This window comes from Podarcis liolepis (genome assembly GCF_965112155.1).
Source record: "Podarcis liolepis genome assembly, chromosome: 17".
Taxonomy (NCBI): domain Eukaryota; kingdom Metazoa; phylum Chordata; class Lepidosauria; order Squamata; family Lacertidae; genus Podarcis; species Podarcis liolepis.
This window is the reverse complement of record NC_139571.1, coordinates 35,699,793-35,727,248: the sequence shown is the minus strand read 5'-3', so window position 1 is coordinate 35,727,248 and position 27,456 is coordinate 35,699,793. Positions and strand designations below refer to the sequence as shown.

The window sequence follows — 27,456 nt, the reverse complement described above, 5'->3', positions numbered from 1 at the left end:
CAGAAGATGTCCACTCCAGGTTTTCTGGTGACCTGCTATTCCCTAAGAGCACCTCAGTTTTCCTGCACGAAACCGGCAGGGAATCTTCATCCTTGGTGTTTATCTTTAAACAATTTCCTTAAAACTGTTTCCCCCTTTCTGGAGTGAGAAGTGAGGTATGAGGGGAGAGTCCTGCTCTGAGTGTACCTCTGCTGTAGAAGCTGCCAAAGAGACTGGAGAAAAATTATGCTGAGATGAAGTCACAGGGAAGAGTGGCAGATGAAGGCAAATACAGAAATACAGAGGCAGGAGCTGGCATGGAAATGTAACACAGCTGCCGGCAGGGAGAATGCTGACCATTTAAAGAAAAATAAATACCGTATGTTTTGCTCTATAAGACTCACTTTTTCCTGCGAGTCTCTTCGTCTTGCGGTTTTTTCGTCTTGCGAAGCACGGCTATTAGCGGCTATTAACGGCTTAGCGGCTATTAGCGGCTTTAAGAAAAAGGAAACAAACTCGCAAGACATTTCGTCTTGCGAAGCAAGCCCATAGGGAAATTTGTCTTGCGGAACGACTCAAAAACCGGAAAACTCTTTCGTCTAGCAAGTTTTTCGTCTTGCGAGGCATTCGTCTTGCGGGGCACCACTGTAAGGGGAAATGTGTGTGCGTCTTATGGAGCGAATGCAGGCTGCGCAGCTCTCCCAGAAGCCAGAACAGCAAGAGGGATTGCTGCTTTCACTGCGCAGCGATCCCTCTTGCTGTTCTGGCTTCTGAGATTCAGAATATTTTCTTTCTTGTTTTTCTCCTCCAAAAACCAGGTGCGCCTTGTGGTCTGGTGCATCTTATAGAGCAAAAAATACGGTAAATGCCAAAGGCTAGCACTGGTCACACTACAGAGCTTGCCCCAAGCATGCATGTGTTAGGGGGGCACAGAAGGAGCCTACACATGGCAGCTGCTCATTCTTAATTTCTTCAGTGCAGACATGCTAATCACATGATGCACCTTCAGTGTGTGAAGAAGACTCCTGGGACTTAACCTGGCCAGAAACTATACCCTAATTCTGTTCACCAGATATAAACTCTTGCTTGCCATGGCAACTGTAATTGTACTTCCTGGTTGCTGAGAGGACCATGATGGGACAGCAGGGTCACTTAAACAGTCTGGGCTAATTTCCCCAAAGCTGTAATGCAAGAAGCGTTTTTCATTAATTTTGGGGAAGCTAGACTGATTTAACCTAGAAAATGCTAATTAAGTTGAGACTTGGATTTGGTATTTGCAGTCAGCGAGAGAAGTTGAAAGTAGGGCAACTACTTTTAATCAATTGATCTGTTCAACAGATTAAATACCTTTTACATCAGTTTAAAAAAACTTGATCTCTTGGGTAGTGGTAGCTAGATATGTCATTGGAAATATTCAGTCTGTTGATAAAATACATATAATGTTATATATAATGATGTTATAACAGGATCTGCGCTGTAGCCTTTTAAACTAAACTTATTGAACATTTGTAAATGTTTTTTTCTGTCTAAGATGAAAGTAGCCAGTTTCTCTTTTGTTGTGAAAGAAAGCAAATGAACACACTCAAAATGGAGACCGTATTTTAATGGTTAAATAGCGGGTAGAGGATGCACTTTTGATAGATTAATAGGGAGCTACAGAGAAGGCAGTAGCCAGAAGAATTTTTTTAATCGACTGGGAAGAGAAAACAGAGGAGAGGGGTATATTATTGATGATACGTTTATCTCTATGCCCACTTCAAGTAGCTTATGCATGCAAGCTGTTCTGGTGTTTTGAGGCTGCTGCTCATGTGAGGTGGTTCCCATAGGAAATCTGTGCAGAACATAGAAGGTGCTTTGTAATTGCTCCCCAGCCAGAGTTGCCATTTCTGCCTGCAAGTATCTGTCTGTGTGGAAACTTGCCTTACCCAAGGAAAGAGTCTTAATTTCATTCTTTTTGTTTCTGCCTTTTCTTACAGTCTACTCCGTTACATTTGGCTGCAGGATACAACAGAGTCCGGATAGTCCAGCTTTTGCTCCAGCATGGTGCTGATGTTCATGCTAAGGATAAGGGGTATGTAAGACATTATAATGAACTCACTGGCTTTTTTAGCACTCATAAAGCAGGTGGATACTAGTGAAAGGGCCTCTTAAATAGTGGTACCTAACAAAGGCTTGGAGGGATGCAGGTGGCGCTGTGGTTAAACCAATATCATACCATTATAGTCAAGGGACGCGGGTGGCGCTGTGGGTTAAACCACAGAGCCTAGGACTTGCCGATCAGGTGGTCAGGGGTTCGAATCCCCGCCACGGCTTGAGCTCCTGTTGCTCGGTCCCTGCTCCCGCCAACCTAGCAGTTCAAAAGCATGCAGTGCAAGTAGATAAATAGGTACCGCTCTGGCAGGAAGGTAAACGGCATTTCCGTGCGCTGCTCTGGTTCGCCAGAAGCGGCTTAGTCATGTTGGCCACATGACCCGGAAGCTGTACGCCGGCTCCCTCGGCCAATAAAGTGAGATGAGCGCCGCAACCCCAGAGTCTGTCACGACTGGACCTAATGGTCAGGGGTCCCTTTACCTTTCTAACAAAGGCTTATCCTTTGGGAAATAGTAAAACCTTGATTATTCTCCCAAGCATTTCAAATCTTGTAGATGTTACAATGATGTACATTTGGAGTTTGAGGTCACAGAATTGATTAAGTATCACAAGCTGCAGGTCCCCCCCGCCCCAATGGCTTAGAGCGGTGGTTTTCAAACTGCATTCTGGGGGAGGTATAGTGGTTCCTCGACAGATATGTCTGTGTGGAAAGTGGAGGGAGATAAACAACAATGCTGTAGAGTAATTCAGAAATATCTTAAGACTTTTTCATATTTCCTACTGCATTTTTTTCTAGTAGGAAATGGGGTGTTTGCACGCCATATTTTTATTTGTCACACCTTTACAAATCAGTCTGTTAGATTATTGTAACAATTTTCTGTTCTTCTAAAGCTTTCCTTTGTGCTCTGACCTCATTTTTGCATTCAGGAATATATATATTTTTAAGCTCCTCTTCCCTTGCTTGTGAAGTAGTCGGAACCTTTGTACAAAGGCAAGGAAGAGGCGCATTTCAAATGCTGGAATAAGATATAGCAAAGTGCTTTAAAAAGTGGCTTGCACCTAGGGCTCAGAAAGGATTTTAAAAGTTGGTCTTGTGGAACAGCTGCTGTGCTGCCTCTCTGGATGAGTTCAAGCAATCTTCTCATCTGTGCATCAGAATTCCCATTTGTGCAAGCCTGAATCATGTGACTGATACCCTGCATGAAACTGGGCAGTGCAGTGTTGCTTTTGTTACATGCTCAGATTTTCATAAAATCCTGCACCTGGCTAGAATCTATGACCAAGCATCTGTTTGAATAATAATGTTATTGAGGTTAAATTACATTTTGCATCTTTAAATGTCTCTCTTGCTGCAGCCAATTTGGTTCTAAGTTGCCTACTTATTGCTTTTTAGGTAATGTCATTTTAATGCTTTATTTATTGCAGTGGACTTGTGCCCCTCCACAATGCATGTTCCTATGGACATTATGAAGTTACAGAACTGCTGTTGAAGGTAACGTTAAAGAGAAGTAATTCCTTAATGTTACGTAATTAATTGAAGGAAATAATTAACATGTAGTGTGCTGTCGTGTTTACTATTTGTGTGTTGTCCTTTATTGTATGGTTATTTGTATTTTTAAGTTAAATTGTGTAAGCAGCCTTGAAGACCCCATGAACTGAACATGGCAATAGCAATATAAATGTCCTTAGCTGCTGTGTACAGCATATGTATGGAAATACGGTATAGCTTGTGGGGGTCTTTCTGTGTGGTCAAACAAACGAAAGAACAATGTTTGAGGGACACACATTTCTCATCAATGAGGCCATTTTTCAAACAGTAGCATACGATTAACTGAATTTGTGTGTGATTGTGACATATTTGTGATTGAAATGTCACACCTCTGAAGAATACGCTGTAAAAATTAGGTGTTATTCCATCCATAATACGTAAATTTGCTAAATCAATGGGGCCGCTTTAGCTGAAGTCCATAATATTTTCTATTATGCCATCTTATTAAAAACTAAGGGAAAATAACAGACCTGGTCCACATTCCACACATAGGAGAGTATTTTCCCCATATTACAGAAACCGGGTTACATCTAGCTAAATTATTACGTGATTGGAGTGACTTCTGCTCACACAATTGAACTATTCCTTCTATGCCTCACTGCCACATATGTATGTGTTCCAGAGGGTTTGGGAAACACCCCAAACAGATTTGGAGGGTTGGAGGAGGAAGTTCTGTTGTGTAAGTGGAAGTCATGCAATAATTTAAGTTAGATACAACCTATTACTTGCCCCAAGCAAACCACTGTTTGTGGCTGATTCGAGATTCAAAATAGGATGTTTTTTACCTTCTATGCTACACCAAGTCTTACTGAAACTGACTTTTTAAAAAAAAACAACAACAAAACTCCGTAATCTCATATTCTGAGAGACTCTGGGCTTTCATTAAACATTTGTAAGCAGCAAACCTGGAGCACATTCTTTCTATCAAGTGCATATTATTTGAACATGTATTAAAATATCAATTCATTATAATCAAAGTTTTCATTAGATAACACCTATTCTGTTTAGCACTGAAAGTTAACTGTGGTACTGACACTACATACAGGTACTGACCTGTACAATTTAACTCTTATTCTTTCCTTACTTAGCATGGTGCCTGTGTTAATGCGATGGATCTTTGGCAGTTTACTCCATTACATGAAGCCGCTTCTAAGAATCGTGTGGAAGTTTGTTCTTTGTTACTCAGCCATGGCGCAGATCCAACGTTGGTCAACTGTCATGGAAAGAGTGCTGTTGATATGGCCCCAACACCTGAGCTGAAAGAGAGGCTTACCTGTAGGTATCACGGGGGTGCAAAATACTGTATTTCACATCTAGAAAGGGCTCTTTGTGCTCTACGGAGTGTGATATTGATCACAGAATTCAGCTCCCTGTAAACCTCAACTTTTTTTTTTATTAAAGCAAAGATGGTTGCAAAGATCATTTTGATGTGGGCATTTCTGGTGAAATCTCAGAGGGATTGCTGTGTAACATTTTGAGCAGTCATAGGGTAGGGTTTCAATGCCTGGGGTTCCTTCGCATCCCTCATCATGACCAGCAGAAGCAGAATACATTGTTCAAAATAATGAAAATTATGTAATAAATTATGCAAACTGAGAATAATCATGCTAGTTGCTTGTGTAATATTTACTTAATTACTGCCCTTATAATATCTGCTTCATATGTGTTAATATATATCACTATTGTCACAAAATTTGGGTCACTTTGGGACAACATTCTAATTTATTTCAGGCATTAAAAGTCAGTTCAGAAACCTTTCCCTGCAACCTTTTTCTTGTTAATCTTTTATCAACATATTTGGCAGATCAGAAGTGTGTGTGTGTGTGTGTGTGTGTGTGTGTGTGTGTGTGTAAAGTCCTTTAGGCAGCATTTATACAAGTCACTGAGCATCTAAACTAATTTTGCATTTAGGCTGAGTAGCATTGAAATAGAAACCCCCCTTTTACCTCTCAGCCCAAGAATGTTATTTTGTCTTCACAATCTTCACTTGAGAGAACGCAATAGGACAGTTCTTGGTGAACTGTGTGGAATTATATTGTCCCTCTTAACTGTTGTTTGGCTTTTCTAAGCTAATGCTGTATAATTCTGACAGTCATGAATATTGTTTATTCCCCTGCAGATGAATTCAAAGGACATTCCTTACTACAAGCAGCAAGAGAAGCTGACTTAGCCAAAGTAAAGAAGACACTTGCCTTGGAGGTCATTAATTTCAAGCAGCCACAGTCCCATGAGACAGCACTGGTGAGATCATAAGTCACTTCGCTTGCTTTAGGCAGCATGTAAGGTTTTGTATACATAATTGTGGCTGAAGTTATCCCATAGTTAAGACTGGCGTTTTCAAGGTAAATCTAGTTCAGCCCATCACATATCTAATGATGCTTGACCTGCCAGTGACTTAATGCTGAGCTAAGGAAGAACCTGTAGTAAGCATCTTCTTTCATGTTTACACCATTTTAGCAGGGATCTGAGAATTCTGCCATTCAAAATTAAATGTTTTTCAGTTGTCTGCTTTGAAATGAATAGTTTGATCCTTCAGTACATCATGTATTTTTGCAACTGTAATTGCTTCAGCAGCATTCAAAATCTGCTAGAGTAAAAAAAAAAAGAAAGGGTTGCGTATCTGTATGCGTGATGGCACAAGCTGTAGCCTGTGCTGTGAGAGGCAAGGGAGGCAAGCAAACCAACTAATTTAGCTCCTCCCTTTATCCTCACTGCTGCCACCAAGTGTGGATAACCTGCCTGCCTCCACTAAACAGTCCTTAACGTCTGGAATTTATTTAGTGGCCCAGCCATATCAAGTGGTGTGGTAAGGCAATTAGTGTGGTGTGGACTACAAAGCCTCTTACACATTTAACCCAAATTTAGATTTTGCAAAAGGTTTTGTAAGGCGGCAATGTAAAAAATCATGAAGGTCTTTATTCAACAGTAATGATTTGAAACAGTTTGAGCAAAGAAGATAAAATGAAAATAAATAGGAAAACACGCTCATCTAAACCTAGTCTAGATTGTTTCCCTACCCAAGTTGATACTTTCATCAGGCAGTGTCCATCTCTCTCGTTGTTCAGCATCTTCTGTTCCTGGAATCTGGATGTGTAGCTGTCCTTTAGCTTCCTTCTTTTGAGTCCAGCTCTTTCCTATTTCACCAGCACTGTCTTTCTAAACTCCATTTGCTAGCTTTACTTACATGCATTATTTCAGGTGACCAATCAGAAGGGCAGTAAAATTCTGCTTGAGGTTTTCTTTTCCATAATTTCATCTTATTCATGTTCGGGTTTCATTTGCACCTCACATGTTTGCTTCATGCAATGAACTTCTGACCTGCCTGGTTATAGAACAGAGAGCGAAAAGCAGCCATTTTATAACCCAAAAACAATAGACAAAATGTTTGAAACAGTTTCATACTTCCAACAGTTTCATACTTCCACAGACTGTAGAGCGCCAGTTCAAATATATCATAGTACGTCCTCTAACAGTGACCATGCTGAGGTTAAGGTGAGGGATCATACTGTCCCTCTGACCAGCCCCTCCTCATTGGTGCTCAGATTCCCTTGCCACTGTTTGCTGTGATTAAGGGCTACGTTTGCATCACCAAAGAAGTGTGTGATCTTGTAACCTAGGGGTAATGAACCTGTAGCCCTCCTGATAAAGTTAGACTTCCACCAGCCACAGCCAGCATGGCCAGTGGTCAGGAATGATGGAGTTGCGGTTCAGTAACATCTGCAGGGCCACAAGTTCTCCTTCTCCCAGGACCAGCGCGTTCATGCCTCAGGTGGTAGAACTCAAGGTGCACCCTCCCTCCATATCAGAGAAGTACCTGCGAAGGCTTCCGTGTTCTGATAAGATCTTGCAAGAGCCCCACGAAGTCCCCCTGGGCTCTTGCAAAATCTTGCTAGAAGCCACAGCCACACAACCCCAATAAGTGAGGCTTTGGCGGGGACGCATGGCACCTTCCTGTTTTGGCTCAGGTGGCAAAACGCAGTGGGCCGCCCCTGCCAATCTCTGGGATACATAAAACCTATCCCAGAACATCTTGTGCTTTCTATTATAGTTTTGTACTAAATACATATGGAGTAGAAGCAACAGTTCATGTTTACTCCAGGAAAATGGAAAACGATTGATGCCCCCAAATTATTGCATTACACCTCAGCACCCCCTCCCCCCCAAAAAAAGCTGTTAGAGGTTCTAAGTGCACTTTTTGCATTTGTACTAAGATTTTCACATGAGAACAAGTTCAAAATATGATAGTACAGTACGTGCACTATATTTTATATATTACATGGTGTCCACAGAAAGGATACATGCATATGGAACTATGGACATTGCTGGAGCTCTGTTTGTCAATTTGTCATGGCAGTTCCTACAGAAGAAGCAAGCCGTGACTCCATTTACTGTATTTTTCGCTCCATAGGGCGCACCTAGTCTTTGGGGGGGGGGGGAAATCCCACCCTAGCCCCCAGAACAGGTCCAGGAGCGGCGGCAAGATTGCGCGCAACCTCGCCGCTGCTCCCAGAGCTTGCGAGGCTGGGGATGGGGGAAGCCTGAGAACAGGCTGCTATCTGCAAGCCTTCGGAGCCCAACAGCTGCCTGCCTGCGGATAGCTGCCTGAAGCCCAGGGAGCGCAGCGCCAACTCCCTGGGCTTCAGGCTGCAGGCTGCTATCCGCAAGCCTTCAAAGCCCGGCGGGAACTCCCGCCGTGCTCAGAAGGCTTGCGGATAGCTGCCTGAAGCCTGGAGAGCGAGAGAGGTTGCAGATAGCTGCCTGAAGCCTGGAGAGCGAGAGAGGTTGCAGATAGCTGCCTGAAGCCTGCATTCGCTCCATAGGACGCACACACATTTTCCCTTCATTTTTGGAGGGGGAAAAGTGCGTCCTATAGAGCGAAAAATACGGTAAGTAGCTGATGGCATCTTCGGCACAGGGAATTACTCTGGCACCTGAAGGGCTACTTGAACTTCAATCACTTGCATACATTTCCATTTTGAATCCTGACCCAGTCCTGCATCCTAAGAAGCAAATTCCTCTTTGTACACTATTACGATTTATACAGGTTAACTGCAGCCTTCTCATCTTGTATTTCCAGCATGTCCTTCAGTTTTGATTTCCAGCCCTTGGCTTAAGTTTTCCTACATTGCCTTTTTTGCAGCACTGTGCTGTGGCTTCTCTTCACCCCAAACGGAAACAAGTCACTGAGTTACTGCTTCGGAAAGGAGCGAACGTCAATGAGAAGAATAAAGAGTACGTTTTCTTCTTTAAAACAGCAACATTTGTGTTTAGATGAAATGGACGGATTCTGAAACTTATTTGTATCTTTCTTTTCCAAACTAGTTTCATGACACCTTTGCATTTTGCTGCTGAACGAGCTCACAACGATGTTATGGAAGTTCTTCATAAACATGGAGCAAAGGTAAATATTGGACTATGCTTAATTTTCCACACACTGTATTATACCTGTGGTCTTGTGTGCTAGTCCTACAAATGTGAAAAATTAGGGAAACATTTACTCTGATATTTATTTGTGGTTCTGTGGAAACAGTGGGGGTTCAACTCTTTGCCTCTTTTCACCCAAACAAATGTACTCGTTACATTTTCATTGATACTAACTTTGATAGTTGGAAGTAATTATTTGCACACGTTTCCTTTCCAGACATCTGAACAGAAGTCTGGGTCCGCTAGCATGAGGTTTTGGAAGAAGCTTGTTTGTCATAAGTTCTTTGACTTTGTAATCTCTGCTTGATACGATCCTGGTAAAAGTCTGCCTTGGCTTTGAAGAATTTACCGGGATAAAATGTTCTCCTTGTATAATTTCCTGCCAAGCTTTTAAAGATTCAATTTGGATGAGAGCTTTGATATTAGACAGGAAATCATAGGGTGCTTTCACATCTGAAGTCTGCAGCTCAGACCATGATAATACTGAATATTATGGAATAAGAAGAGCTGCAATATGCCTTTTTTTCAGCACACCTGTTAACTGTCTCTGCACTGAACCATCACAGCTACATTTTGCCCATTTAATTGTTTGGCACTAATGTCCTAGCTGCAGCTGGGCCACAAAACTCGTAATCTACCCACTTTTGTCTAAATTTACATCTTTTTGTTCCAACTAACCAGTGTATAATCAAATAAAAATGCTAATTCAAATTGCTCCTGATATCCAGAGTGCTTGGGTGCATGTAATGTTTACATATTTTTCAAAGATAAAATAATGTTTTTCAAAGCCTATTGGGTAAATTGTTGTCACTGAGGCTCTGTCATTAGCTGTCCTTTTCAAGTTCCTTTTTCTGTTTCTTTAAAACACAGAGGTGCAATTTCATAAATTAATGTATAAATGTTGTTACATATACTTCTTTCTTACTTGAGTATAGACTTGTTAGATTCTTGTTAGTTTAACTTGTTTTATGTCTTCTTTAAAGTACAAGTTTCAAGATGCTTATAAAGTGAGGGTTTCATATATGTTGCCAGAGGTCCCCAACCTGTGGCTCATGAGATTTGTTCAATTGGCACGCTGCATGTCCGCATTCATATTGATTTTTAATTGTATTCTATTGCTTCTTTTATTTCTTGTATTGTACCACATGTTGAATTTCTGCGGCATTCAGAATGTAATACAATATAGGAAATAAAAGAAGCCATAAAAATACAAATAAAGATCATACAGCATCTAGCATCATGCATTACAATTTCTATAACAGGTAAAAAAAAACTTTAAGTTGCCAACCAAGACATTCAGTAATTTTCAAGTGGTCCATCCTGGGAATCAGTGAACTCCTGAATGGTGAATTATACTTCTGATTCTGTGTGTTTGGGGTTCTTCAGAGTCTTTTCTGGAATTATGGTGACACGAGCCATACTTTTGGCTGAGGTATGGTCAGTTTATTATTTGAGAGTATTAAATAGAGAAGTTCAGATAAAGAGATCTTGGGTGCAGTTCTCAAGTGGTTGTCATGCTGGCACAGGCAAATGAAGCCTCTAAGCCCCAAGGGTACCAAGGCTTCAGGAAGCTGGAAAGCCCCATAGCTTTGCAATAAGTACCAGGCCTTGCAGTAGTAGCAATAGTGACTCCTATTCTTAAATGGGTGGGTCCAGATTTGCAGTTCTTAAGTGCAACCTTTGAGGCTTCTTGGCGGCTGTTGTATGGCCTGAATTGAGGGGACCTTGAGTGTGGAGGAGGGGAAGAGAGAGAGTTTGTGGTTTGCATTCAAACCCCCAAACAGTTAAGTATATCTTCTTTATTATATCTTATTAGAGAGATATAACATATATCAACAATTCTTCAATTATGTCAGACAGATGCGTTTTAATTTAGGAATCTATTATATAGAAGTGCTATTCTCCAGACCTCTGTTTCTGTATTTGTTCCAAGCAGGTTTAATAGGATCATAAAATACAGTGATATACAGAATCGTGAATGTGTAGTGTGTTATGTTCCAGAATTTTGAACCAGCTGTTACCTTTTTTCTGTGGGGAAACATTTTAGAGAAGAGCCTTTGCGCTCAGTGAAATGGCAAAATTGTTTACTCAGGCTGCTAATTAAATGACTTCCCCAAATTGCCGTCTAATAAAATTTCAGAAGTGGGGATCCTGTTGGTTGATTAAAATAATGTATCTGGCCAATGGGTTACAGGAAAATGAGATTATTTGAGTAACAGCGTCTTTTGAACCCAGTAAAGAAGCCTTCACCCACAGAATAGATGAGAAATGTACGTCCAAATGTTCTACCTTTCCATCCTCTACCTCTAGGAAGTAAGGATTTAGGAAACACTGAGAATTCGAAACGGGAAGGAAATCAGTAATAAGAGGCCCTGTCAAAATAGTCTTCAGTTGCTGAGCTATTACAGATGATTGGCAGAACATAGGACAGATATAGGTGCGAGTGCTGCATTGCAACACAGGAGCAGTAAGAAGTGCTGAAGTAAAAAATAATTGCTCGTTGAACAATGACATACATCCATGTTGACTTTCAGTAACATTTCACATAGGGAAGGGACTTGGATGTAGTGAAAATAATTCATTCCAATGGCAAACCCTTCCTTGATAGACCTGGGCAACATGACTTTGAAAATGATGTTAGCATTGCTTATTTTAGCAGGTTTAAAACATGTGACTATCAGGTCTGCGCTGATGTCTGTCTGGTGGAGCTGATAGACCTGTCACTTTATAAGCTGAAAGAGCTCTTCACAGTCTGCAGGGCAATTCATCACTGCATCAACATAATGTGCACAACAACAATCAATGTGACTGCCACAGTTTTTTGGGGAGGGGTTGGTGTAGCTTTAGCGAGCAGTGTAACTTTTAAGTGTATATATCCTTGGGAAACCAGCAGTGGGCTGATGAATGAAGCTTTCATTCCATACCAGGCAAAATAGTCGTTTTAGTATGTTAGCTCTCAGCCAGTTTACTTAGGTCAGTTGGAATTTTGGTGAACTACAGATTTTGAAATTTGCAGGGTGCTGAATTGATATGTTTTTTTGTTTTGCTTCATATAAATTTAATATGGAGGAACCAGATACTTCAGGCAAGAAATTTGGGTCAGCATGGTGAGGGCCTTCTGGCCAGGGTCTCTAAGAAGCCACCTCTACCTACACTTGGGGAACTTGGAGCTATCAATTTAGCCCTCACTTTCCATAAATGAGGAACGCAGTGTGTGCTGGTTAGGACAGACAGTATGGCAGCTAAAATGCATATGTCACAGGCAGAGAGGTAGTTGATCAAAATCAGTCCTGAAGGAAGGAAACTATTCTCTTATGTAAACACCCATCTGCCCACAAGGGCAAAAACACTGGAAAAGGTTCATTTTTAACCTTCATCCAGATTGGCTTGGTTAACCCCAGTGGAGTAAGCCTTTAACCCAAAGATATTTGATCAGATCTGATTCAGTTCTGAGGACTGATCCTGTGTCTTTTTGCTTCTTCTTCCAACAAGACGTTGTTGAGGTTCAGCATAAGTTTTCAGGTAGGAGGAGAACCAGTTGATGCCCCAAAGGCAGATTAGCCATGCTGTTAACTTTGTACTTCCCTACCATAACCTCTTCTTCCAAGAGTAATCTGGAAAATCAGGTATAAGTGTTAATTGGCCCAAGATTGCTAGCTATAACACCTCCGATACCATGAGAGAGCTTGACAACTCAAAGGCAGTTTTGCAGGATGTGTCCTTATTCACATAGCTGGGATGATGTCAAATGGTTCATGGCTGTTTGATTTCTGACCCTGGATGCACTGCAATTTCACATTCTTGTGCTTGTTGCCCTCCCCTTGAAAAATTCTGAATTTACCTGTGAAGTTCTGCTCTTCTCAAGGGAAGCAGGCTAGCCAAACCCACCCTTAGTAAATCTGTTCCTACATACAGAGGTCCGTATATTATAGCCAGACGTGTATGCCTAGAGGGGAGAATCAATTATCTACAGGGATCCCCTTTCTGACCCTGTGCTTAAGTTCCCTTGATATCTGGGCAAATTGTTCATCCTAAGTGGTAGGAGAGCTGAGAGATGGGTTATGTGTGTTGATTGAAGAATATTCAGCAACTCGAGTTAGTGTTTTGCTACGTACTACTGTATGTACTATGCTTTGATCTGCTCTTCAGTTCCCCCCCCTTTTCTCAGCCAGACAGGTTCTTGTACTCTCAGATTGATTATTTTGACTACAGGGGAGAGTCCTTCCTCTAGGCACAAAAATGGAAACTGGTCTGTCAGAGCAAAACCATATTTAAAAGCTAGCTGCCCCCTTCCTCTCCCAAAACACATTTTCACATACAAATCCAGCATTTATGTTTCCATTTGTTACAGTAACTGGATATTATTTAATTTGTCAGCAGAATTGGAAAGCATGTATTTATTTTACAGTTACATTTAAATTTATGGTAGCCCCATTATTATTTTTTACCTTGGTAACAATTTCCGTTAATCACCTACTTCATATGAAATAAATGTGCCTTCAAAGTAACGTGGAAGGACTTAATTGATCCTTTATTGTCCTGCTGTGTTACTGTTTAAACACAGCAGGAGGGGTAATGAAATTAGTGTCTTGTAGTCTTGGTTAACTTTTTCCCTTCCATCCACAGATTGTGAGGTAAGGTAGATTGTAAAGCATTTATAAGCTCTGTTTGGGTTAAGCACATGTATATACATTTCCCCCCTCAGATGAATGCACTAGACACACTTGGACAAACGGCTTTGCATAGGGCTGCTATGGCAGGTCACCTGCAGACATGTCGCCTCCTGCTGAATTATGGTTCGGACCCCTCCATCATCTCCTTACAAGGTTTTACAGCAGCGCAGATGGGCAACGAAGCAGTGCAGCAGATACTGAATGGTGGGTGTTCTTTCAGACGATAATGATAACCAATGATGTGCATTTGTAATTTGCAGGAAAGGCTGATTGGTTCTTATTTTAATTAAAATAAAATTGCTTTGCAAATGAGGCTCAAGGCAGCGACTGAAAAGGATAAACAAAATGACACACTGAAACAATGTGACTCTATTTACAATGACTGTTAAAAAGTCATTGTAAACAGGATGACAAGCTCTACATGAGCTAATTTCAGACCTGGGAACTCTTTCCAATGTTTAATTATGTCAGTTCTCTTGATACTTTAGTCACCCACTCCCTCTCCCCCTCCTCCTCCTGCCTCCCAGACTCTTTTTTATGATTTCCTTTACTGAGCTTGTTTTGAATCTTTTACATGCATCGTGTACCTACTTGCCCTTGGGCTAGGCAAATGGGAAACTTCCCAGTTAGTTAACTCATTAGGTGAATTTTTGAGAGCTGCTTTTGATGTTCCAAAGCCAAAGTGATTCTAAGACCACAGATCATATGGAACGGGGGTTATTTAACAGCTGGAAATATGAATGGCCAATCTTGGGGTTTTAGCTTTTATAACAACAAAGAATCTTCATATGCAGAGTTCTGGCTGGGGGATCAGAGAGAGGAATGGTAAATGCAGCAGCCCTGCCCAGCTGCTCAGATCAGGACATAAATACTTTAAAATCATAGCTTCTAATAATAAAAGCTGCAGCTCCACTTGAATGCTTTATAATTCTTTTCAGATAAACATATCCCTTTAAGAAAATAAGTATGTTATAAGAAATATCCAGTTTACTACACCAAAAGCCAATTAGCCTTTTTTATCCATATATTTAAAATTCCAGCCAGCACATTATTTTGTGCAGTGTCCACAATCATGCAATCAGACTTAAGATCACGCAGTGGAATTTTCTTTCCTCTTCCCTCCCCTTCATCCCCCTGAAATTTGTGGAAGGTAGTGTGCCAGTAGTGTCCAGCCTGCCAGAAGACAGGCACCATTAGATTTCTTGGGTTTTCTTTTCTTTTTGTTCTTGTTTTTATGTGTTTTTCTATGTAGTATATTTATTATGTGAACCGTTCTGAGATCTGCAGATGAAAGGTGGTATACAAAACAAACAAACAAACATCTCCCTTTGTCACTTCCATGAAATAATTAGTATTAGTTACCCGAACTTCACCAGCAGATGCAATGATGGGTTGCAACAATTTGAAATTCAATATCAAAAACAGTGAACACATTAGACGTTACAAAATGCTTTACTGTTGCTAATTCTTACAGCTGCATAAGATCAGCTAGGCTGGATCAGGCCCTGGGCCCATCTGGTTGAGCACCCTGTTTTCACAGTGGCCAACTAGATGTCTACAAGAAGCCCTCAGGCAAGACTTGAGCACAACTGTGCTCTGCCAGTAGCTGGGAAGCATAAATAAGGCATGGAGAGTGCATGAACTCAACAGTGCTTAGCTTATTTTGTTGTTATTGCTATTTTGTTAATGCTTTATAGATTATAAATGCCATATTGATTGATTATTCATACAATATTATGCTGTAATTGGGTGGTGTTCAGCTTCTTTTTTAGTTGCTGTTTTGTTAATAGTGTTTTATATATTATAATTGTTTTATTGATGATTTGTGGATTATTTTATATATTTTATGCTGTATTTGCAGTGTTCTGTTATTGTTCTGTATTGTTTGTAAGCCGCTTTGAGATTCATTTGAATGAAAAGCAACATAGAAATTCAATCCATCAGTCAGTCATTGCCCTTTCCCCCCTAAGCTAGAAATCCTCAAATGTTATAACATTTCCTAACTGGAGAGTCGCTCCAGCCCCATGGTATGCCCCAGTATGTTCCTCATATGGGGACTGCAACTGACATGTAATTACTTGTCTAAGTTGATCCATTGAACTCATGTGGAAGGTGGGATTTATAGAATTGTAAAGTTGGAATGTACCTCGGGGGTCAATTAGTGCAACCCCCTGCAATGCCCAATGTGGGGTTTGAACCCATTGAGATCAAGAGTCTCATGCTCTACCAACTGAACTGGAACGTCCTGGTTTGTAGTTCATATTTTTGCTTAAAAGTTGTTTCTATGAATTCAACCTGTTTATAATTTTTTTGTCTCTTGTGTAGAGAGCACTCCTGTACATACATCTGATGTGGATTACAGACTGTTGGAAGCCTCTAAAGCTGGAGACTTGGAAACTGTGAAGGTAGGTTGGAGCAAATAACATCCATTGTGTTCCTGTATACAGTGGTACCTTGGTTTAAGAACAGTCCTGTTTATGAACGATTCGGTTTACGAACTCTGCAAAACCGGAAGTAGTGTCCCGGTTTGCGAACTTTACCTCTGTCTAAGAACGGAATCTGAATGGTAGAAGGGCAGGGGAGGCCTCATTAGGGAAGGTTTAAGAATGGACTTCCAGAACGGATCTAGTTCGTAAACCGAGGTACCACTGTATTACTGTCATTGCTTGTGTGATCTGCCTAAAAAGATAAGAGGAAGTATTTGGCACCATCAAAATCAGCCCTACCTTTTGTGTGTGATAATTCCCTTTTTGGTGCATTATAATTCAGCTTGCTGGTGGGCAGGTGCGTTTGACTGCTTTAGAATCAGTGGGATTAAATCGATCACAATTGCAAATAGAGCACAGTAAGACAATTATGACTCACAGACCAGCTTGGATGTCACGATAAACCCATGGCTTATTGTGAGTAGACTTAAAAACCCTGTCTTACTCAAAAACATTTTGAATTGGTGTTCTTTATTGCAAGAGAGTCACTTCATGGTTTAAAATTTAAAAAAGCAATTCAAGAATTTGCATCTGTAAGGCAGGACATGGCAGTAGCCACTGAGGCAAAAAAAAAAAAAAGAAAAGAAAAAGATAAGCAGCAGCAATGAAACCTCTCATTTTTACACTTTGAGAAGGTGGTAACTGCTTGAAAAGGTCTCTTTCACGAGTTTCTTTATGGATGTTTTTCCTTTTCAATTTTCATTTCACAGCAACTTTGCAGTCCTCAGAATGTGAACTGCAGGGATTTGGAGGGGCGTCATTCAACCCCATTGCACTTCGCTGCAGGTTATAACCGAGTGTCAGTCGTGGAGTACTTGCTTCATCACGGAGCGGATGTGCATGCAAAGGATAAAGGGTAACCTGGGATTCAATTTACGGTTTTGTGTGTGAATAGAATAGCTTCTTGCTTTCCAAGTCCTTTTGCTTCTGTGCTTTTCAGTACCTTATTCTTCAGCTGTATGGCCACAGTCCAGAGGTTCTATTTATATGCTCCGGTTTTGCAGCCAACAAAGGCAAACTCTTGATTAAATTTCAACCTGTTGGCCCCATCCACTGCTGCCAGATGCTGGTTTTTTTGGACGAAGATTTCTGCTTCTGGATCTCATGAAGAAAAGGGGTTGCGTTTCATCAGTGTTCTGATTATACCTGTCTGTGGACAAATGCCGGCTCCCTCAACCTGAAAAGCGAGATGAGCGACGTACCACATAGTCGCCTTTGACTGGACTTAACCGACCAGGGGCCATTTACCTATGTTACCTTTACCTTTTTACTAAATGTATATAATTTTTAAGGTTTGGAGGTCCATCACTTGTCAGAGACAGTTGTCATCATTTGGAATTCTGATTTATCTTGAAGGATAACTACAATTTTTACTTATTTCTAGATCCTGACATGTTAAAAGCTGACATGTTTCTTTCTTTGATTAGTGGCTTAGTGCCCCTCCACAATGCCTGTTCATATGGACACTACGAAGTGGCAGAGTTATTGGTGAGACACGGGGCATCTGTCAACGTCGCAGATCTGTGGAAGTTCACACCGCTACATGAAGCAGCAGCAAAGGGAAAATATGAAATCTGCAAGCTCCTTTTAAAAGTATGCAACTTAAAATTTCTTTAGACTTTTGAAGACGTGAGAAAGAGCTGAGTAACAGCAGGGCTTTATTTTTTAAGAAATGGGGATCAGCTTTAACATCTAGCCTGACGATGAGTTCTAGAGAACGTGCTTACCAGTTGTGACATTTTGTCTGTTCTAATCAAATTTCAAAATCCAACTGGATTTTGAAATTTTCCGACTATTGAATTTTCTTCTAGTAAAGCGCCTTCATCTAATGGAACCTGTGGAACATGGTACCGCAGGCAGTGTTTCTGAGCTAGACAATAGGTCAGTTGGTAGAACATGAGCCTCTTATTCTGAGGGTTGCCCACATGTTGGGCAAAAGATTCCTGCATTGCAGGGGGTAGGGCTGGGTGATACCAACTTTGCAACATTGTGGTGTGTCGCCAGCCAAACATTGTGGTTTGGCGATATACCGCAACATTGAAAAAACAAGGTGCATTGGCCTCTGCCCGCGAGACACTGGGTGAAACTGCCCCAGCGCTCACCTTGAAAGCTGAGGCGGTTTCATCCAGGCTCGTGGGCTGGGACAATGCAGCTTGTTTGCGCAGCTAAGCTGGGAGGAGGGAACATTCCGCACCCCAGCTGAGACAGCCCCAGTGCTCTCCCCACTTGCCTGTGAGTGGGCGGAGCAGCAGAGCTCCTTTAACTGCTTGCTGCGGGGAGTGGCAACTGTGTTCCTCTCAGCCCAAGCAGTTTCACAGAGCCCCCACTCCACCGCCAACTTGCGGGAGCCAGCACAGGACTGAGGGCTCCTTTAACTGCTCGACTGAGGCAAGGGCAGCTGCACACTCTTCAGCTGAGCAGTTTAAAGATGCAGAAGAGAGAAACAAGGTGTATCGACACCTCACCATCATATGAGGGCAGAGTGGGATGGTGGTTTCACCAGCGATATATCACTGAGTGAAACCAACATTGCGGTCTGTTCCTCATACTGCTCCTGGGCGATATATTGATAAATCACCCAGGCCTACCAGGGGGTTGGACTAGATGACCCTTGTGGTCCCTTCCAACTCTAGGATTTTATGATTTCGTGATTCTATGAAAATGATAATTAAAATTATCAATTACAAAATTAAAATGACATAATGAATACAATTGTATTTTTACTTATAGGTTAGACATGGTACTCTTTTTTCAGATTTACAGGCAGCCCCCCCCCCCCCATTTATGTGGGGGTTACGTTCCAAGGCCCTGTGCCCATTGATGAAATCGCACATAATTGAAACCCATTGAAAAAGCCTGCAAACACCCCAATTCACCCTGATCCTCTACCATTTCACTCATTTCGTGATGGTTCAGTGGCGTCTTTATGATGTTTCTGGGTCACTTCTGGGTTCAGCGCAGTGCGTGTATACACAGTCACGCGTACATGGGGCTGCCTGTATAGTATCTCTGCAAACCGGCATACCTTTGCAAATAAAATCAGTAGTTTGTATGTGCAGCATGCCATGGAAAAATCTGAACTCATATTTCCTGGTTTCTAATTCATTGAATGTTAGCTGCAAGAATTAGGACAAACTGTTAGAAGTAAATCTGTTGGGGTCGGAGAGGCAGCGCATTAGATTTCTAAATGTAGTATTTGTGTTTATGCTCTTAACAGAAGTGGTTCCTTCTACAACTTAGTTGCATTTTTCTCCCTTTCTTCCCCCTCACCCTCCTTTATCTGATAAAGGTCATGTATCACTCAAATTGCCACCATTGTGAAAACAATTTGAGTCCCTAACTGATGTTTCATAGGTTTGACTCTGGACTTAAAAGGAAATTGCTCTTTATGTCTGCAGAAAGATATGCATTGCATCAAAGCCTTCCCTACAGACTGCATAAAATGTTAAAATTTCCTTTTGGTAAACTTACTGTCACAACTTCACTGTATTAAAGTGAGCATGTGCAAGTCCACCATTTTGCTTCAAATGGTTTCCAAGATAAGCATGACTTTTCTCCCACTTGTCTCTTGTGGGAAGCCATTTGAAGCTTGTCCAAGCATTTTTAAAATGTTCAAAGCATAGACTCTCTATTTGCTGGATTCTCTGCCTTGAGAACAATTGGAACAATCGTTTAATCCAGACCACCATTTTGATTCCAACAGTGGTCATCCATATTATTCTGGGGAGCTTAAAGGAAGGCACTAATACCCCTTCTCTAGTTTTTTTCTCAGCAAAGAAAGGGGTGTCACCCCCCCCTGCACCTGTTATATAGTATTGCTGGATTGCTGACGATGTGAATGGGTTCCACATCTTTCTGTTACCCCCACAGCTTGTGGAAGAGCAGATTTAGGTGCTTGTAATGAACATCTGTTTGGGGCTATTTTTGCAGGAGGAATTTTGCAATCTATTTTTACAGGAGGAACCAGCTTAGTGGGGGAGGGAGTGTCCCTTCCTGGTCCTCCTCCATCAAATTATCAAGATAATTATTTACAATGTGAAGTTGTGCCTGCAGCTGTCAACATCTACTTCTGCACTGCTGTGAAGCAATTTCAGGGCAAGGGCAGGATTTTCTCTTTGAAAAATCACAACACCTGTAGTCAGACTTGTGGCTAACTGATTAATATTCTTTCATGGGCTTCTCACAGTTTCCATGGTATCAGCATTTCTGTTCCGGAAAGTCTCTACCCACAAGCCATTCTTTTTTTGTATTTTTAAAGGAACGTCTTCAGGAAGGTAGTATGAAAATTATAAAATCTGCTTTTACTACTGGGCCTAGTTGAGGAGAATTGATAATTTTAAAGAAGAAGCAATCAAAATAATTACAAACCTTTTCTTCTTTTCTCTTTCCTCCTTCCTTTTCTTTGAGTTATATGTGGAACAAACCATTTAGTGAAGATATTCATCTTGTAAGGACTCATAGAATAATGCTACTTTCCTGAAATGGTGGGGGGATATCCCTGTTTGGGGTTGCACCTCCCACTCACTTCAGAAGGCAAGGCTATGTAATTTACCTTGCACGAGAGAGAGAGCACCCCTCCCAGTTTTCAGTCCTGCCTACTCCTGGAGACAGGCTCAGGCAATGTTTGTAGCTTCCGCCATTTTCTATTTCTGATTTTATTCTGTTTGCCTTGCCTTCCTCCCAGCTAGTCTGACTTGCCCTGAGAAGAGGGATTGGGGGGGGGGGTCTTGGCTTGGAGATCTCCCTGAGAGGCAATATAGAAAGACATCAGGGCATCTTATCACCAGAAAGATGATAAAAGGTAAAGGGACCCCTGACCATTAGGTCCAGTTGTGACTGACTCTGGGGTTGCGGCGCTCATCTCGCTTTATTGGCCGAGGGAGCCGGCGTACAGCTTCCGGGTCATGTGGCCAGCATGACTAAGCCGCTTCTGGCGAACCAGAGCAGCGCACAGAAACGCCGTTTACCTTCCCTCCAGAGTGGTACCTATTTATCTACTTGCACTTTGACGTGCTTTCAAACTTGCTAGGTTGGCAGGAGCAGGGACCGAGCAACGGGAGCTCACCCTGTTGCGGGGATTCGAACCGCCAGCCTTCTGATCGGCAAGTCCTAGGCTCTGTGGTTTAACCCACAGCGCCACCCGCGTCCCTGTAGAAAGATGATAGACCAGTGCTGTTGTTAGACTTGTCCAAAGATCAATTTGAAAGAGCATTATCAAGTTGCTGCCAGAGCTTTGGCTTGTCATCAACTGCTCAGGGGACAAAGCTCTCCCAACTGGACATTTTGCTTGGTTCTTGATGCACACCTTCTTTAGGGGGTGACTAGTCACATGCAATGAAGTATAACTAGAGCTGCAGCCAGGACCAATTCATTTTCATCCTAATGAGCTATTTAATCTGGTTAAAAGATGTAAAATAAGCAAATGGATTAAGGAAGAAAAAGCAGATTTAGTTCTGTTGCAGTGAACACATTTCAAGCCACAAGAATCTCACGGTTTAAGCACTGTATTGAAAGGAGATTCTCTTCGCTTGTGCTGCGATAAAACACAAGGAAGTGAATACTTAGATCTTCCAACAAAGGGTATTTGGGTGTTTATAAGGATATGTGTTTGTAAGAGTGAATATTGAGAAGATAAGATTGACAGTAGTGGATTGAGTTTTGGATTTTAAGGTTTTCCTATGGTACTTCTGAAAGAGAGAGTGGTGTGTTGGATAATTATTGATTGGAGATTTCACAGAGTTTATGAGCTTCAAGGCAGAATAACGTAACACTCAAACACAGTGCTAATCTTAGCCTTAAGAAATGAATAACTTATTGAGTAGAATAATTTATTGAGTAGTGATGGAAAATGCATCTCTTTATCTTGAATGTGTGGTGTATATTAAAATACGTTTGCCCACATACAGTGGTGCCTCACAAGACGAAAAGAATCCGTTCCGTGATTCTCTTCGTCTAGCGGTTTTTTCGTCTTGCGAAGCAAGCCCATTGACGGATTAGCGGATTAGCGCTATTAGCGGCTTTTAGCGGCGTATCTGCTGATCGGATCAGCTGATAAGCGGCTTAGCGGCTTAGAAAAAGGGGGAAAGGAAAAAAAACCAGCAGGAACTCGCAAGACATTGTCGTCTTGCGAAGCAAGCCCATAGGAGATTCGTTTTGCGAAGCACCTCCAAAACGGAAAACTCGTCTAGCGAGTTTTCCGTCTTGCGAGGCATTCGTCTTGCGGGGCACCACTGTATTCTCTACTGGCATATACTATTAAATGCATTAGGGTCTGTTTTAAGTAACACCTGCTGGTATTTATATATTCTTTCTTTGACTACTGCATTACTTTAATATAGTATTAGAGGGGTATACACTATGAGTTGCACTCTTGAGTAGACCTATTTTGGTTTTATTTATCTAGAAATATTAAACTGTAAACAGTATATACTATTCTGCTTTTGGGGTCCTGTGGGGAGGGTGAAGGAACCGGAATCTTAGCCACCCTGCATGTTATTTCTGCTAGTAAACAGTAGAAATGTTGTTTATAGCACGGAGCAGATCCAACAAAAAAGAACAGAGATGGCAACACTCCTCTAGACCTCGTGAAGGAGGGAGACACAGATATACAGGACCTGCTGCGAGGTGACGCAGCTCTGTTGGATGCCGCCAAGAAGGGCTGCCTGGCACGAGTTCAGAAATTGTGTTCTCCAGAAAACATCAATTGCCGAGATACCCAGGGACGAAACTCAACTCCGCTGCATCTTGCTGGTAAGTGGTTTGTCAGGCTTTCTTTATCACAGCCACATAATTTATTCACCCAAAAATTGTCTTGGAAACGGTCCCAGCTATTTAAAGAATCATACATGAATGCAGCAGGAAGTGAGAGGTTCTCCATTAAAAATACAAGCGATTTTTCTATTAACCGCTGGATGTTCCGTTGATGCTTTGTTTCTCTTCATAAAGCCGGTTACAATAATTTGGAAGTTGCTGAGTATCTTCTGGAGCATGGTGCTGATGTCAACGCTCAAGATAAAGGAGGATTAATTCCACTACATAACGCAGCATCCTATGGGGTAAGCATTATTCATTAATGTATAGATTTGCAAGACTCTTATTCCCCCTTTCTGTAGAATTATCAAGGCACCTTACAATACAAAACAAAGAAAAAGAAAAAAATAACCCCAGCAAGTAATAATAACAGCAATAAATAATGAAGAAAACAATCTGTACCCCCAAAGAAGGTGCAGCAGCAATATACTATAAAAGCTTGCTAAAACTGGTAGAGGTGTAGAGTATATTGGTAGCTTCTAATTACTGCAGTTTCCCCTTTAAGTGGAAAGCCTGTCAGATGGGAAACAGAAACGTCTTTCCAGGACTTTTAATTGAAATAGGGTGAATAGATCATTTTTACCGAAACTGTTCCGTGCGTGCATATAGCTATTTGATAAGCTGGAGGTGAGAATTTTGCACCTGGCCAAAAATCTGAGCAGCAGGGGACTGATGATTCTTTGCACGACGTGGCAGAAAAATGCACGTGACTGTTTTCTAGTGGTCACATGACTACCATGCTAAGTTACCCCTTGATAAATAGTCATCAGTATTTGCCAGTGGACTGGTGAAATCCCGATCAAAGTATTAGGGGAGTTCTACCTTATCCTGCTCCCTTTGTTTCATATTTGCAATCAATAAGCAAGCCTTTTTCAATTTCTTCTGCTCCCATCTTCCTATGTAGAAATGGAAAAAGGCTTGCTTATTGATTGCAACTAAGAAAAGCCCACTTTAGGGAAACTCCAGGTAACTGAAGAACTGCAGTAGCCTCAGTATACTGCAAGTATGTTAGGGAGCTTCCAGCACTTAATATATCCATCCATCCAAGACTTATAAATGCATAACCCATCATTTAAGAATGCTTTCTTTTGCACTTCCTTTATGGGTAATGCCTGGTTGCTATTCTACTCTCTTTTTTTATCTCTCTCTCTCTCTCGCCCCGCCGGCAGCATGTGGATATAGCTGCTTTGCTGATTAAGTACAATACCTGTGTAAATGCCACAGATAAATGGGCATTTACACCATTGCATGAAGCAGCACAAAAAGGAAGGACGCAGCTGTGTGCCCTACTTCTAGCTCACGGAGCAGATCCAACGATGAAGAACCAAGAAGGCCAGACACCTTTGGATTTAGCTACAGTAAGTCCATTCTGAAAAAGAAACAGAAGCTATTTCTATGCTGCAGATCACTAACTAGTACAGCAGCATGCTTTTCACTCACCATATTTTTCACTCCATAAGACGCACCAGACCATAAGACGCACCTAGTTTTTGGAAGAGGAAAACAAGAAAAAAAATATTCTGAATCCCAGAAACCAGGACAGCCAGCAGGATCGCAGCGCAGTGATCCTGCTGGCTGTCCTGGCTTCTGGCTTAGCTGCACACAGCCTCTCCCAGGGAAGGGGAGCCTTCATCCCCTGCCCGGGAGAGGCTGCGCGCGGCTAAATCTCCCCCAAGAGCCGTTCTCCCTTTAAAGAGCGCATGGAGTGTGTGTGCGGCTCTTGGGGGCTTTTCCTTCTCCCTCCTTGGGGAAAAGCCCCCAAGAGCCGCACGCTCTTTAAAGGGTGCACGGTTCCTGTGAGCTTTTCTACGAGGTGGGGGAATCCCCCCATCTCCCACAAAAGCCTGCAAGAGCCGCGCAGATTGTGTGTGTGGCTCTTGTGGGCTTTTCCCGCCTGCCTCCCACCTGCATTCGCTCCATAAGACGCACACAAAATTTCCTCTTACTTTTTAGGAGGGAAAAAGTGCGTCTTATGAAGCGAAAAATACAGTAATCAGCCACATTTATATCCTGACCTTTCTGTTAAGGAGCTCAGGGTGGCATATGTAAAGTAGGCCCAATTTTATCCCCTCAAACGACCTTGCAAGGTCAGGTAGACCTCATAGTGAGTTTCAAGACTAAGTAGGGACATGGGCCTACTTCTCTCCAGCCCAAATCCAGCACATGATTCATTATACTACAATTCTCTTGTTTTACATGAAGAGCAGGCAGAACTATGAATCTTATACAGATTGTGCATCTTTGTTTGTAAACCCATCATTTCGTCCAGGCAAATTCACGATGTGTTCATTCATTTGGTTACTACTGAACGATTGCTTTCCACCTTAAATTAGATTTTGACCCTGCTCCTTGAACTTTTATACTGAACTTTAAAAACCAAGTGATGGCACCTGAAATGTGAACATGCGTAAAAATAATCTCAGTTTCGAAACAGCAGAACTTAATGCTTCCAAATTTGGTTTCCAAGGCTGATGGTATTTAACATTCACAAGCGATGCCAGTTTAAAGAACAGCTCAAAAATTGAAATAAAAATTACCTAATCAGGGTACATCTTCAAGAAACAATTGAACACTGGTTCTAAATATTACTTTTTGTATATGTGATTTTCTTGTTTTCAGGCTGATGATATTCGAGCCCTGCTGATCGATGCGATGCCCCCAGAGGCCTTGCCAACCTGCTTTAAACCTCAGGCTACTGTTGTTAGTGCCTCTATCATTTCGCCAGCATCAACTCCATCCTGTCTCTCTGCTGCCAGCAGCATAGACAACCTTGCAGGACCTCTGGCAGAAATAGCGGTGGGAGGGGCGTCCAATGCTGGTGACGGAGCAGCAGGAACAGAAAGAAAAGAAGGAGAAGGTAAGTTTGCCGACAGCGCGAAACACTCAAGCTACAATCCTGTGCACACTGACTAGGGAGTGAGCCCCCTGGTACCTAGTGGGACTTATTTATATTTATTCATAAAAATATTTATATATCGCTGTATCACAAAAATGTATCAAAGCGGTTTACAACAGTAAAAACAAATATATGTAGGATTGCACTGTGACTACTGTAAATCTCTCACATTATCCTAATAAGTTTGCTTCATTATTTTGTCCAGCTGTAAAATAAATGACAGAGTCCTGGGATTTGCTTTAATCAAATGAAATTTCATTTTGAATCAATAATCTTCCTGACTTTTTGTTAGCAATTGATTCCTGGGGGCTTTTATATTTCTAATTAGTGAAAGATGTGTTCTGTTTGTTTGTTTCTTTTCTGCCTATAGTGGAAGTTTGACTTGTAGAAAGGAATACATGAAAATGTAACCAAAGTTGTAAGGCTTTAGAAATAGTGATGATCATTAAGAGGGGATTAATATGTTTGTGTAATTTAACTATTGACAGTTATGAGTGGCCTCCTCATGCAAGTGATGCAATATCATAGGGTGATACTGATAGAAAAGCAGGCAGGAAGCATTGAACATGCAATTCCTTATAAAAGAAGCAGTTGCTTAGTTTTCTTTGAGAAGTATTCTGTAGCATTAACCTATACCTAACAGTTTAAATGTCACAAACTGTGAACCCGCTTTTGGAATCCACTTTGTAGAAAAAAACACCTCAGCAGAAATACACCTAGTCTTCATCTGAATTCCTTAATAATTCTTCATATTTAGATTCCTCCCCCTCAATCTACTTTCAATGAAAGTTTTCTCAAAAATGGATTAGTTTTTGCATTTAAAAATTGCATTTTGCAATTGATGTTTGGTAGATTGTTCCGATTATGTTTGCATCCTTTTGTGAAAAACATACTACTGTGTCTCTTATTGTAGTTGTTGGACTTGACATGAACATCAGTCAGTTCCTGAAGAGTCTTGGTCTGGAACATCTTCGGGATATCTTTGAAACAGAACAGGTAAGATCCTGCTCGCTCCAAAGTGGTGTTCCACTATTTTTTAGTCTTACAATACACCTAGAATGGTAGGAGATATTGTCTAAGATTGGAGGAACTTTGCAGCTAGTTTTGTGCACGCAGGGGCCTTTGGACCTTAGTTTCCAATCAGCACAGGCATTGGTAGTTTTACTTTCCCATTCATTTCAGTAGGGGTAAATCAGTAAAAAAGATAGATCCCTGTCCTAACGTAAAATACTTATTTTTGTTCTTTTCTGTGCTTCTCAGATTACCTTGGATGTACTGGCAGACATGGGACATGAGGAGCTGAAAGAAATTGGCATCAATGCCTATGGGCATCGTCATAAGTTGATAAAAGGTGTAGAGAGACTTCTAGGTGGGCAGCAAGGTGAGTCTGCTAAAGCATCCTGCATCGAAATCAATTGGAGCTTTGTCTACAAACATTAAGCTCCATCCTTCGTATACTATAGAAATCTTTCAGGAAGGTCCTTAGGTAATGAGCGATCTAGGAACGTTATCTATTCATTTTTGTAACCTAATCTGTTAAGAGAACCT

The 27,456-nt window shown here is 41.5% G+C and overlaps 1 protein-coding gene across 1 annotated transcript in view; it reads left to right on the top strand.

The window, feature by feature from the left end:
* The window catches only part of TNKS (tankyrase), a 75,087-nt gene that overhangs the window by 33,153 nt on the left and 14,478 nt on the right, over window positions 1-27,456 (top strand). The window contains exons 6-21 of the mRNA XM_083481668.1: window positions 1,956-2,050; window positions 3,496-3,562; window positions 4,708-4,894; window positions 5,739-5,860; window positions 8,760-8,851; window positions 8,942-9,020; window positions 13,749-13,920; window positions 16,042-16,121; window positions 16,913-17,058; window positions 17,630-17,795; window positions 22,733-22,952; window positions 23,148-23,257; window positions 24,182-24,370; window positions 25,632-25,869; window positions 26,822-26,904; window positions 27,169-27,289. Of these exons, the coding sequence (XP_083337794.1) occupies window positions 1,956-2,050; window positions 3,496-3,562; window positions 4,708-4,894; window positions 5,739-5,860; window positions 8,760-8,851; window positions 8,942-9,020; window positions 13,749-13,920; window positions 16,042-16,121; window positions 16,913-17,058; window positions 17,630-17,795; window positions 22,733-22,952; window positions 23,148-23,257; window positions 24,182-24,370; window positions 25,632-25,869; window positions 26,822-26,904; window positions 27,169-27,289 (2,167 nt within the window). The remainder of the gene's footprint in view (window positions 1-1,955; window positions 2,051-3,495; window positions 3,563-4,707; window positions 4,895-5,738; window positions 5,861-8,759; window positions 8,852-8,941; window positions 9,021-13,748; window positions 13,921-16,041; window positions 16,122-16,912; window positions 17,059-17,629; window positions 17,796-22,732; window positions 22,953-23,147; window positions 23,258-24,181; window positions 24,371-25,631; window positions 25,870-26,821; window positions 26,905-27,168; window positions 27,290-27,456) is intronic.